The sequence below is a fragment of the Lipotes vexillifer genome, unplaced genomic scaffold (genome assembly GCF_000442215.2).
Source record: "Lipotes vexillifer unplaced genomic scaffold, Lipotes_vexillifer_v1.1 scaffold777, whole genome shotgun sequence".
In the NCBI taxonomy this organism is placed as follows: Eukaryota; Metazoa; Chordata; class Mammalia; order Artiodactyla; family Lipotidae; genus Lipotes; species Lipotes vexillifer.
The window spans coordinates 4,142,441-4,156,590 of NW_006784423.1; the positions used below are offsets into that span (position 1 = coordinate 4,142,441).

The 14,150-nt window shown below is 42.0% G+C and overlaps 1 protein-coding gene across 1 annotated transcript in view; it reads right to left on the reverse strand.

Annotated features, from left to right (window-relative positions):
* SLC9A4 (solute carrier family 9 member A4) overlaps positions 1-14,150 on the reverse strand; it is a 60,424-nt gene that overhangs the window by 157 nt on the left and 46,117 nt on the right. The window contains 4 exon segments of the mRNA XM_007456841.1: positions 2-201; positions 6,012-6,099; positions 6,857-6,988; positions 10,537-10,633. Coding sequence (XP_007456903.1) covers positions 2-201; positions 6,012-6,099; positions 6,857-6,988; positions 10,537-10,633 — 517 coding nt within the window.

The window sequence follows — 14,150 nt, forward strand, 5'->3', positions numbered from 1 at the left end:
TCAAAACCACCCTTCTGCCCCCGCCCAGTTGTTCTTCTTGGCTCCTATTTCTTTGATAGCCCAAGTGGGCTGGCTTCCCTCCTCTGTGTAAATTCATCAACGGGATTATTTCTTGTGTCCGTCGTCCTTCCTGAAGTGACCCCGTTGGAGAGTGTGTGTTGAACATGATGGAGGGGACTTCTGCGTCACTGCCATCGTGATCTGGGAAAGGATGATCGAAGGAGGAAAGAAGAGGACTTAAGATCAGAGAGTGGAGACTTCATATCCAGGCGAGAGAACTCAGAGTGAAGCAGAGTCCTCCTACACTCACTCACCTTTCTCATCAGCATGGTTTTCCCTTTCCGAGGTTGCTACCCCAAGGCGCGGTGGAGTAGAAGCTATAGACGTGGTGTGAGAAATAAACAGAAATGCACGGAAACCTGCGTGTCCGGCTGGTCTCTCCCAGGGAAGTGAGAGAGTGTTTCTCACAAAATCAGATCCGTTAGCCATAAAAGCACAAAAAGATGCTTTTTGTCGTCAAAGACCAATGCTACACTGAAGGTTCCAAGGTACTATGATATGAAAAGGGTGGGTTTTATCTAGGTTTGTTTGTGGTTTTTTGGTTTGTTTTGGTTTTTTTTTTTTTCATTTTTTAACTCTAGGTTTGCTTTTTAATCAGTGGCTACCAGAAATCATTAAATCTGAGTTTCATCCTTTTGACCTTAAAATAGCTAATCTTAGAGAAACAGGGACGGGAGAGGACCACAGCAGAGTCACGAGTAGCAAAACAGCTGTGATGCCTTCCTTTCAGAGGACGTGAGGCGTGGACAGGGTGCGTCTGGCCCATGACGGCAACGAGAAGGATGGGAACGTCCACTTACTGAGAACTTACTCTGTGCTGTCGTGGTGCTGATCTCTTTACATGTTATGCCATTTAATCCTCACAACAGCACTCTGAGAGGAGGAAAATTGTGAGCCTCATTTCACAGGTGGGGAGGCCTAGGTTTTTAAGAGGTTAAGTGACTTTCAGTATCACGCAGTGAGGATGGGGCTGCAGTTTGAGCAGAGTCTGTCTGAGAAGCTGGCATCTGCTCCTCCCCAGGCCGTCCCTGTCTCCTTTATAAAAGCTGTGTGTGGGTCAGGACAGCTCCGTCAAGAATGCAGGGCAGCCATTGGGTACCTATGTCATGTCCCCTCCAGATACCTAAACCACGTCTGGGGCGTTGTCTTTCCCTCCTTCACTGTGCACATGCCTTCTAGGGACTGTTTTTCAGAAACCTCATTTCTTCAAGTTCTCACCTTGTACATTTATTTTCCATTTAAATATTCTCCTGAAAACTTAGGTGTTTTAACACATCTATATTTAAATCTGAACTAGGGTTCTTTCTCCCACTCTCTACTTCCTTCTAAAAAAAACCCAAAAACTTCACAGCTAGAACTAATATGTACACAGGTTTATACTTGACAAAATGTGTTTGGAATGTGGGACATCAGAAAAACTTTAAATATCCTGTTCAATACTATTTTTCCAAAATGTGACCAAATTATCCTGAGAAGGTTGTCTGGAAGTTCAGGAGGGGGTGGGAGGTGGGAGGAGGGGAGTCAGCTGCTTTGAATAAAGAAAAAAAGTGAGTTAAAATATTTGTCCATTTTTTTAGGACTTCCCTTTAATTTGTGCTTTACGATCTGGTCTGGAACCAGAGTTCCTCTTGATGCTTTGGCGCTTGGAACGCTAACTAAGAAAACAACAGCTGGTCCTTCTGCCCCACCCCCCCTCCAAGAGCCGTTCCTTCCTCTGTCTCCCCTCAGCCCCTCTCCTGGTTTCCAACCATCCTTCTGAGCTAAGGTCCCCCTCAGAGGACAGATTCCAGCTGCATCTCCTGACCACCTTCTGGTTACTGAAAAGTGGGGTCCTAGAACTAGGGAGAGGCTTGGGCAGGTGACTTGCAAGCTTCCACTCAACTTAAGTCACTAGATCCATCCGAAACGGGAGGAAGGAGCTGCTTGGAAAGTGGAAGGCGGAAGGAGGAAGGGTGGGGACTCTCCTATCCTCCTCCAGGTTGGCGTCAGGCAGCGCAGTTCCAGGGAGAGATCAATGGAAACCTTTGCAGCAGAATCTGAGCGTCCGTTCCTCTACCTTCCACCTGGCTGAGAGCTTTAACCTCTGGACATGGGCACCGGGGGGTGGGTGAAGGAGAGACAGGGAAAGGGTTTCAGCTCAGGGCAGGGCTGAGCCTAACCCACACCTGATACAACAAAGGCTGTTTAGAGACTCACACCTTGCCCTCCCCATGGTCTTGTTTTGTTTCGTTTTAACTGTGGTAAAATACATAAAACGTAACATTTACCATTTAATGAATTTGAAGTGTACAGTTCTGTGGCATTAGATACATTCACATAGTAGGGCTACCATCACCACACTCCACCCACAGAAGCCGCCCACCTTCCCCAGTGCTCCTGGGTTCTAGGAGGGCTGTCCAGGCAGGACCTCTCCACTTACACCACCAAGGGAGCCCCAAAGGCAAAGGAGCTTGGAGGAATGTGTGGAGCCTGCAATCCAGCAGGGAGCACCCAGACATCTAGAGAAGGGGGGTCCTAACACGGGAGGACAAGGGGAGAAAGAGGAGGGACAGTGCTCTGCATGTCACAGCCTGGTTAGCTGCAAGGGACATCAGGGGGCTGCCTGATGGATGCTACACCTCCCTCTACGTCCTCCCCTAGAGCCCCTCCAGCCATTCCCTGACCTTGTCCTGGTGCGTAAAGGCTTCAGATTTGGAGACAAGGTGGATGCAAATAATTGTGCCCAGATACCCACGGAGGACTATCTCAGTCTAAACCTGATTATTATTATAATTCTTTAAAACTTAAGAATAACTGATAAAACAAGTCCCACTTCATTACTTTTCCTTCACAGATTTCTAGGTTACCCACTGTTTCTCCTCACCTAATGAAATTTAGAACCAGTTGAGCACATTTGAAAGAAAAAAAAAAACTCATTGGGACTAAGATTTCATTCCACGTCTAGATTAATTCATGTAGAAGTGACATTTCTTTCTTTCTTTCTTTGTTGCAGTACACGGGCCTCTCACTGTTGTGGCCTCTCCCGTTGCGGAGCACAGGCTCCGGACGCGCAGGCTCAGCGGCCATGGCTCACGGGCCCAGCCGCTCCGCGGCATGTGGGATCCTCCCGGACCGGGGCACGAACCCGTGTCCCCTGCATCGGCAGGCGGACTCTCAACCACTGCACCACCAGGGAAGCCCAGAACTGGCATTTCTAAAGTACCGTCTTCTTTTCAAGAACACCCCTGTCTACCCAAGTCAAGTCTTCTTTGATACCCCTCACTAGTAATAAAATCAATAATGGCTAATATTTCTTGCCCACTTACTTGGTTGCAGGCACTGTTCTAAGAGTCTTACCTGCACCAAATGGCTTCACTCAGGGCAACACTTTTGTATGTGGGAGGTACCAACATTCTCCTCTTTACAGAGAGGAAATGAAGCATGGAAAAGGAGAGTTTTATGTTGTCTTCATATAAGTCCTATATATGTTTTCCTAGGATGTTATGATTTTTATTGAAAGCGTGAGTGAGATGTGTTTTAGGGCATCTATTGAAAGGATGTTTTGACCTATTAATCTGGTGAATAATATAAATGCATTTTCCAAATGTTAAACAACCCCACCTCTGGGATAAGGCCTACTTTGTAAGGTGTAGTATTCTTTTACTATCCTGCTGTATTTTATTTATAACGTGTTTGTACATTAGTGCTCAGCTGAGGCTGCTGTGTGGTTATTTTTTGCTACCGTAGCTTGTGATATTGACATTCATCTCAAGAAGTGACTGTGAGGCTTTCGTGTTTTCTATCACTCAAGCAACATAAATAGCACCAGCTGCTTGTACCAGGAAGAGTTTTAAAAATTAATCTATTATACACCCTATGCTTAGTGTTCTTTTGTTTTGTTTGCTTTTGTTTGTGTTATAGTTCTTTTTAACATAAAATAATACTACTTAGAAGAGTGTGCCCTAGGAATAGATGACTAGATCGATGAAACAGAATTAAGTGTCCAAACTCTCTAGTTTAGGGGTAAATGACTAGTACAACAAAAGTGGAAAAGGTGCTGGCGCAGGAGCATGGCCATTTGAAAACAATTTGAAATGGGTCTCTGTCTTAACCTACACAAAGATAAATATCTTTATATTTATTATCAAAATAACTATTAGCCATTTGGCTTGAAATTGAAAAAAATTAAACTATGAAAGTTCTAGATCTTAAATTACTTGGTGAATCATTTTTCTAATGTTTCTGTGGAAGACTGAGCCGATTTGATGAATCAGAATACAAAAATTTGAAGACAAGTATATCTAAAAACTAAATGATAAATGTGAAACTTTAGGAAAAATTATTGGCAGCAAATATGAAACAATGGGTGATATTCGTATTATACGGTGTTCTTCAAATTCGTTTTAAGAAAAACAAAGCAGAAAAAATGGGCAACGGCAGAAACAAAAACTTCCTCGAAAGAAATATGGTTGCCTCTAAAAATATGAAAAGATGTTCAACCTCACTGAAAATCAAAAACACTCAGATGAAAATTAACTGTGGTATATAGATTTTATCCTGTCATATAGTAGACTACTCAAACGTTAACTCAAAATAGACCAGTGATGCTGAAAACGTTCAGAAATTACCTTTCTAACAACTGTTGATCTGAAGGTAAATTTAAATATACGTAATTTTTGATCTAAAAATTTTGCTTCCAGGAAAATATACTAAGGGAGTAATTGGTTATTTGAACAAAAATCAATCACAAGTAATCCAAAGAAATTATTAGATATCTTTGCTTATATTCATTAAATATTGGAAGCATCTTAAATATTTGTTAATAAGGATTTTGCTAAATAAGCTAGGGGACTTATTTACTCGGGGGCTTATTGACTATTATTAAGTCATGAAATGATTACTAGGTTCATATCTATTGAGACTAAAATATGTCCACAACATATGGTTGAGTGAACTAGACAGTTTATAAATATTGAAAAGCAATGACTGTATTATGAGTTTATGTATAATACTTGCTGTGTGTTTGTGATTTTTTTTTTGTTTTTTTGTATCAGGTCCAGGTAGGGTAGAGATCAGGATGATATAGATAGAATTATAGAAGGATGCTTACCAAAATGTTCTATAGTGATTATCTTGGGTGTTCGAGTTTCGAGTGCTTTAAAATTTTTTTTATGCTTTTCTCCACTGGCTGACTTTGATTTTATATCAAGCATGTTTTTATATAAGAAAAAAATAAAGTTTCATTGTAAGGAATAATTATATTCCCTCTTCAAAGATTTAATTCTCAAATCCTATGTGTTTAGTTTATTCAAATTTCCAATGTGATTCCAAGTCTTAAAAATTTAGGAATATTAAACTAGAGAACATGGCATATCATATATATTATATGCCACTTTATGCTAATAGAAAATCATTTTATATACACGTTTAAAAAATAATAGCTTTTATGAGCACAATAGCCAGTTTCAATAACTCTAAGAATTCTATTTAAGTAATAGGTATTAAATGGGAAACATCCAATCAGTAAATTTGGTGAAGTTATTTTAGTAAAATTTAGCAAACTTTGGAGAATTCTGCTAATTTATAAAACACAGGAGAATCTCACCACTTCAAAGAAGTGCCCATTTTATGTTTCCCTAAGACAGGGGTCAGCAATTGATGACCCCCAGACGTATCTCTCTGATGCATCTTTTGGTATGGCCCCTGAGCTAAGAATGGTTGTTACACTTTTAAATGGCTGGAAAAAATTTTTTTAAAGAATATTTCCTGTTAAGTAAAAATTATATGAATTTCAAATTTCAGTGTTCATCACTATAGTTCTGAATTCAACTAATAAAATACTTGTGTTCTCTTTTTCTTGTCATATATGTACTTACATAATATTCTTGATTTTGCCTTTTGGCCCACAAGCCTGAAACAGTTTACCATCTGAACCTTTCCAGAAAAGAGAAGCAGCCAGGGATGCAGGTTACCTGTGAATTCAGCCACCCTCACATCTCTGCCTGCTGGCTGTGGATGGCTATAAGGAAAGGAGCAGTAGCGGATGTTTTTGGTACCAGCCTGTGGGTAACAAGGAGAAATAAAAAGCAGAGTTAGCCATGCAACTGACAGCTTCACACGACAAACGAAGTGAGAGATACAGACCCACTCTGGAGCATCGCGTTTGGACCACTGCCTTTCAGTTACTTCAGTTTAAGGAAAACAAAATGTCTCCGCCTTCAATATATGTCCTTTCCCTCTCATGATAAAATAGACCGTGATAAACCTCTCGAAGTTTCTCCTGCAGCCCCACTGACTTTCGGGTAGAGATTAGGGGCCACTCCAGACCCAACCTCCATTCAGAGTCCCAGGAGGATTGCTTGGATATGGCCTCAGATGGAGTAGCTCAGATGCACAGTGGTTGCCATGAAGATAGGGTCCAAGAGATGTGGGGAGAACAAATTCCTCCCTGTATCTCCCTGGGGGAGGAGTAAGCTTCCTAGAGCCAGGGTCCCCGTCCACGGACGGTCCCCTGGAATGTCCAGTCCCTGGCCACCGTGGGAGCTAGTCTAGCCTCACAGCCCAGGGAATGTGTTCCAGTCACTGACCCATCCTGGAGGGCAGTTTGCTGCCACATACCCCGTGGACCGATGCTTTGGGCTCCAAAGGGCCCAGGCCCAGAGAAGGGGCTGTCTGGTGTCCTGTACCCCCTTAGTTTTGTCTTTTTCTGGCAACGAGGTAGTGGTTTTGTTTGTTTGTTTAAATACTGAGGTGGTCACCTGACGAGGCCCTGCTCCAGGCCTGGCCCAGCTCAGGTGAGTCAGTGTCTCCACCTTACCGGCTTTCCCCAGGGCAGGCTGTGACCTTTCCTCGCACTCTCCCTGAAGGTGTTCTGGCGGCGGATCAGAATTTCTTTTGCCTGCTTCTCACTCGTTTGGGGTTTGAGGTTGTATTTGTTGTAGGACAGGGCCTGTAGAAAGAAGGGGATGTCAAACATGTACAGACATCTCAACACAACTTCCAGCCTCAGGAGACCATGGAAAAACCAAGAACAAAGACTAGAAGAGCGAGAAGGTGGTGCTCAGGTCCTCTGAGCATTTGCCTCAATTACACAGGCACAAGCTGTGGCCCCGGAGGAAAGGTCTGTGCTCGGGGCTAGCCCTTCAGGACCAAGCTGCGGTGGGAGCCTTGCCTCTGGCTCACAGGCTAGTGGCCCCCATCTGTGCTGTCCCCCTGTGACCCTCCCACAGTGATCATCCCCGAGGTACCCACAGACTTCGGTGCCCCCCCAGCCAACACACACTCTCTTTCCCAGGTCACGTTTGTTATGCTAGGCCAGCGGTTACTGAGTGTTTAGGGATCAGGGGCATTTAAAAACAACTTTGGCAATTTCTAGAAGGTTGCTATTTTAAAATGTTGCCAATCAAAGATACGTGCAAAAAATCAGCCCATTAGTATCACCACCATCAGTTCAAAAAGGAAAAAGTCTTTTAACCAAAATAGTAGGACGGGCATGATCTTCGATACAGAACAGTTTTTCAAATTGAATCAGTTTAGTTTTATGAAAAATGTCTTCCTTATCTTCACAGAGGCCAGTGAAAATTTGTCTTGAACCACACACCAGCATGAACCACAACCACATTTACAAAGTGCTGAACGGGAATCTCTTTCACCCAAGCTAGAGGACTACAGATGTCACCTTTTGTGACAAGCCTCAAAACTGTAGACTTCCCACTAGCAACAAAGCAGACAGACAGTTGTCCTGGATTGCGTCTTTGGTTTTTCCTTCAAGAGTGCAAGAGGACCGTGGCAGAGGAGAGGAGCCATATGAACTACGTAAAGACAGGATGATAGGGCTTCCCTGGTGGCGCAGTGGTTGAGAGTCCGCCTGCCGATGCAGGGAACACGGGTTCGTGCCCCGGTCCAGGAAGATCCCACGTGCCGCGGAGCGGCCGGGCCCTTGAGCCATGGCCGCTGAGCCTGCGCGTCCGGAGCCTGTGCTCCACAACCGGAGAGGCCACAGCAGTGAGAGGCCCGCGTACCGCAAAAAAAAAAAAAGACAGGATAACAACCAGCACCTACTGTGTAGCACAGGGAACTCTGCTCAATACTCTGTAATAACCTAAGTGGGAAGAGAATTTGAGAAAGAATAGATATATTGTATATGTATAACTGAATCACTTTGCTGTACACCTTTATTAATCAACAACATTGTTAATCAACTATACTCCAATATAAAATAAAAATTTTTTAAAAATAAGAAAAATAAAGGAGGCTTTAAGGAAAAAAAACGTGGCTAATCCGAATCATAATGTGCTGTAAGAATAAGCTATAGGGCTTCCCTGGTGGCGCAGTGGTTGAGAGTCTGCCTGCTAACGCAGGGGACAGGGGTTCGAGCCCTGGTCTGGGAGGATGCCGCATGCCGCGGAGCAACTCGGCCCGTGAGCCACAGCTACTGAGCCTGCGCATCTGGAGCCTGTGCTCCGCAGCAAGAGAGGCCGTGGTAGTGAGAGGCCCGCGCACCACAATGAAGAATGGCCCCCGCTTGCCACAACTAGAGAAAGCCTTCGTACAGAAACGAAGACCCAACACAGCAAAAATAAATTAATTAATTAATAAACTCCTACCCCCAACATCTTCTAAAAAAAAAAAAGCTATACACTGATTTTGAAGACACTAATTTAAAAGAAAAGAGTATAAAATATCTCATTGGTAATTTTTAAAATTTATGATGTGTTGAAATAATATTTTTGATATAGTGGTTTAAATAAAATATATTATTTAAAAAATTGTTTTAAAGGTTAGGATGAGAAAGGAAAGACGGAAAGGGTAGGACTGGTGAGTCTCATTCTCCCAAGTAATAAAAGAGGAAGCAAAAGCCATCTCAGGGGTCTGTTTACTATGTATGTTCTCCCCGTGGGACTTTCCATCACCTATTGGCTCTACGTGATCAACAAGGAAGGGAGATCCTGCACAGCTTAGAAGGGAGAAACCTGGAGGTCAGTCTGAGTAGGCACTGATAAAAGAAGAAGAAAGGTGATTCTTTAGGAACCTGATAAAAAAGAGAGAATGGACAGTTAACCTCATTTTTGGGTGGCTTGGAGTTCCAGAATCTCTCTATTTCTGGACTTTCCCTAAACTCAACCTCCACCACCATGGGGCAAGTCTGAGTACCAGGCACCCTCTGGACTCCAGCCCTCACTAAGCTGGCCAGCATTCTTCAAACCAGGGAGCTCTTAACTACTTATCTAAGGCGGAATGTGATAGCCTTGCTGAAACAGTTTCGCCTGGAACGATTTGAAAACTGCTGAATGTACTCGAAGTGTGCTATGAGTGTGGCTGACCTGGGTTCCTCCAGCAGGTGCAGGGCCTTTTTGCTGACACATTCCCCTTCATCACTGACCTTCTTGAAACAGCAGCCAGAAAACATTCCCTTGCCCTGGATCATGTAATTCTGAAGTCATGGAAAGAGCTGTGGGTGGGTAGTCGGCAGACCCGGGTTCTTAACGCAAATTTGTTTTGAGATCTTAAGCAAGTCAGAAAAACAACTCCTCTAACCTCAGCATCTTCTACTTGAGAAGATGAGTTTTGACTAGATGAGTTTTTGGAGTCCCATGACCTGGTCACCAAAACCGAGGCCCTCACCGTTAACTCACTTATAACCCTCACTTATAACTCGCTTATAACCCTACTCAACAATTGGGATGTTCCACTGAATCCTCAAACTTAAAGAACTCCTAATTAGAAGACACAAATGAAAATACCATTAGATTAAATCAAAGTTTCAGGAGGATTCACTTACTGTCCCTGAAATGTTCTTGCTGTGAACTTTGGGCCAGGTCCCAAGTGCTAGTATAGCCTCCATACCCTTTTCCAAAATTGAAAAATACTAGGCCTGACATGTCTCCTTTTTGTGGATATATATATATGTGTGTGTGTGTGTATTTTTTTTTTTTTTTTGGCCTAGCGCCATGTGGGACCTTAGTTCCCAGACCGGGGATCGCACCCACGCCCTCTGCAGTGGAAGCTTGGAATCTTAACCACTGGACCGCCAGGGAAGTCCCTGAAATGTCTCCTTTTTTACCTTAGGCTTTCAGCACTGTGGTTTCAATATTCTAATCTAACCCATCTCAGTTTTCTAAGCTCTATTACAGTCAACCACGCTGAGACAACTCCACCATCACAGGCATCCTGGGGCCATCTTTCTTCCGTGGTGGATGAGTGTCACTGCTTTTCTGTCTCTGGAGGGGGAGGGAGCCCTGCTGGTTCTGGAAAACTCTGGGGCTGCAGGGCTAGGGCAGCCTGACCCCTAGGGCCTGCAACTGGATTTGCATTTCTCTTTATACCACGGGTGCCAATTTTGCTGCAGAAACATAACAATTAACTTTCTGTTCTCCAAACTAAGCAGAGAGAAATTGTTCATCAAGAAGACTGCTTTGGAGAGAAAAACATGAAAAAGAACTGATTCCTGGAGGACTGGATCCCAGGACAGGCAACAGGGACATGTCTTATACACACCCTTTGTCGAACTTGGTACATGTTGTGTGTCAGAATGTCCCTCATGGACTCCACATCTTCAGGGGAGAGTCTTTTGGTTTCTTGTATCCTCTGGGCCCTGGAAACATCATTGGAGGGAAACCAAGCATTATTCTTCCATCTTGGCAAGGGGACCACAAAAGCAAGAATTTACTTTCAGGAGTTCTAATTGATAAACATAAAGGTTATGTTTTTAACATAACTTTTCCTGTTGTTTTAGTAAATTCATATGAAATGTCAGCATGTGTGTCTTGACTTACATTTTGAACATGTGGCTTCTTTGCCTATAGCTTGTATATGGGAATTTCTCTAACCCATTTTTAAAAAGGAGTTTAAAGTCATGGCAAACCAGTTACTTTTTTCCTCCGTATCTATTAGGAACAGACACGTTTGTAAAAAACAATAAAAATCAATGATTAGGAAATACATTTTTGGAAAGGATACCACAAAGGGCAAACCAAATGTTTCACTGTTAGATTCAACAGAAATAAGATTATTCCTTCAAGGCTCACGGACAACACCATGTAGTAACCACATTTTGAATAGCACTAATCTATGCAGTACTAAATTTTTACGAGTACCTTTATAAGTACATTTATCTTGGAATTGTCCCTTTAGGGACTTTATCTCTGGTTAAAGAACAATGGTAAGAAACTAAAATCATATTTTACGAGGAGAATTAGACCATTGCCACCATGAAAATCAGGCCACAGCTCAGAGACACTGGACCCTCTGAGATTCTAGAAGCAGGTGACTTCTTTCAGCCTTCTTAACCATAAGCACCCCTCCCTCCCCGCCCCCCCAATAAAAAGGGCTCAAAAGTCAAGTCATGGCCAGGTTAGCAGTCAATGAACAATTGTCCTCTGAGGATTTCGGTCATGATGTCGCTATGTGCAGAATTCTCATGTGACACACATATTTGATTTCAATCACTTCGGTCTAGTGGTGGTAATTTCTAAAAACTTATTGTATGAATAATATACGCTCGCTGTAGAACATAGGAACAACAAAAAAAGGAGAACTAAAGAAAATTAAACCCATCTTTCAGTACCATTACCTCCCTTGACATATTGGTATAAACCCTTACAGAGCTGTGATGTTTTTTCTTCTCTGGCTGCAGCTTTTTGAAAAGCACACGTGTGCTGATGTGCTGTTACCTGCTTGCACAGGTCTGGTCAAGAAGTTATTGGTTTCAAGACAGGCCACTTTTTAAGTCCCTTTCCCCCAACATTAGTAGAGATATCATCATAAATAGCAAGGATATTTTTGTAAGTAATGCACAACGGGTAAAAGATTTTTAAGGGCTTGGATACTGGATATCACAGGACGCCAGCATTTACTTAGCAAATGCGATCTGTCGACTGACTAATGCCTTTCCTACAAAATCACTGAAATCAGTTTCCATATCGCGGAGCTGCAAACGTCAACACTATTGATCTTCAGTTACCACCCTCGGTGATTTAAACATTATTATCAGGGCATTTCAACCTAACTGTTTAAATGTCCTTCAAATAAAATTTATTCTGATTTAGATACACCCACGCATTCCCACAATCTGAACACATTCCTTTATTATGGTGGAAGGAATCTATTGCTAAACAGAAACAACAGCTAATCAAATAGTTCTACTTTGTGTGTTCATAATAAAATGACCAAATAGGAAAAACTATGGGTAAAGGAAATGGTAAAGTTAAACCTGAGATAGGAAATCTAACTTGGCGTATTCTCCCCAGTTTATAATTAACCACTCTGGGAAGGACCAGACTTAGTTCAAGCCCATTTAGGCTGCTGGCTGGATGTGCAGTCCAGGGTTCCCGGCAGCATTGCCTCAGTATTTATTCACACTGAGAAGCTGCAGCTATAGAATCAGAAGGATGAATTATTGATTCGGGCAGTTACTGATGCATGGGCTTTCCTACCTGCAACTTCGTTAGCAAAATCACTCCTGAAATGATATCACGAGCACAGGAAAGATACAATCCTCAGAAAAACTGAATGTTAGTAATCTCTAGGGCAAAAAAGTAAAATTATAAAGTGAAAGTCTCGTCACTGGAACAAGATATAAAAGAAGCCTCTATTACCTTAAATAAAAGATCACTGGTAATTTCATGGCCATTGAAATCAAACTGGGGAAATCTGAATCTAAATGTATTTGAATAAAAAGCTCACATTTCCCTTAACTTTTTTTTTAAAAATCAGGTGCTATAATGCTGTAAAAAGAGGTTTCAGTTCTAAACACAGCAATAGAGATATGAAATCTAGTAGATGTTATCTTCATGCCATAAGACGAAGTCCCAAAAGATCAAACATTTCCTGATTTATCTGGAAGAATCCATCCTCTTTTAGTAGCTTTATACATGAAATCCAGGGAAATGTATGTTGACTGAAGGATGTGCCTACTAAGTAAACAATGGTACTAACAGCTCTTCTGTGCATGTGGTTGCCTTGTGTCTTAGAAAGGTCACCAAGGTGACCAACACTGAGAACGAGTGAAGAATGCATAGCTGTGGGCCTGGCTCCCTACAAGGCAACGTTCCATCATGGAAGTGAACATGGCATCAGAATCTTCATACTAGTGTCTTTGGTGTCAGAATGCATGACTGTGAACTTATACCTGTCAATATGTGATCAATTTAAACATTCTTCAACTGCAACAAATTAATTTGTGCTGTTTAATAAATGACATTATAACTATTTGGGAGTTTCTAAAGATAATATCTTGAAGTTGCACAGCTGTAGTGTGTTATGCCTATACATTTACTATAAATATTTTTTATCTTTCACTTTCCTCTTTTTTAACACCTTTATTATAAATATTTTAATATCTCTTCTCTTTAATAGTAACCAAATATTTTTTAATCGGCTTGAGCCTCTACCCACTGACGTTTCTAAGAACTTCCTATTCATGGGTAAAGCAAGGTGCCTCAGAGTTAGAATAATAATCCAAGTACATAGTCTATTTATTCCATAGGGTTGTTTTGAGAGTCAAATAACATAATGTATGTAAAAGTAAAGGAATTCCCTAGAATCAGCAGTGTCTGCAGTGTGCCATAGACAGCTTCTAGGGGTAGTGTTCTCCTGAAGGTCACAGAGTTTGGAAATCTAAACCTCTTGTAGAACAATTGCTTAAACTTCTAAAGAAAAAAAATATATGTGCGTTTTGTTGTTATCCTTTCATACGGAGTCACAAAAAGTGAGCTGAGTACACACTTCTTTTTCCTATTATTGTATGAAGGTTTGTTTTTTAAGAAACTACTGCTTTGATCTTAGGAGAGGAATTCCTTTTTGCTTGACGTCCTACAGATTTCTGATGAGATCAAATGAATGCAACTTAAATACTAAACTTGTAGTAAATATCGGTTTAAAAAATCTCCTCTCCCACCTCGGTTAACTAACCGGCTTGGGCTATAGGGGGAAAAAATGTCTCCAACCTAGAAGGCTCTCTTACTGATCTTGAGTCAATGTCTGGAAAATAATTGACTCAACACAAGGGCATCCTCTAAATGAAACTGGCTTAAAAATTGCCTTGAGGTTAGGAACTGGGAAACCTGCCTATGACCAGTGCAACGTAATGTACAGAGATTCAAAATATATTT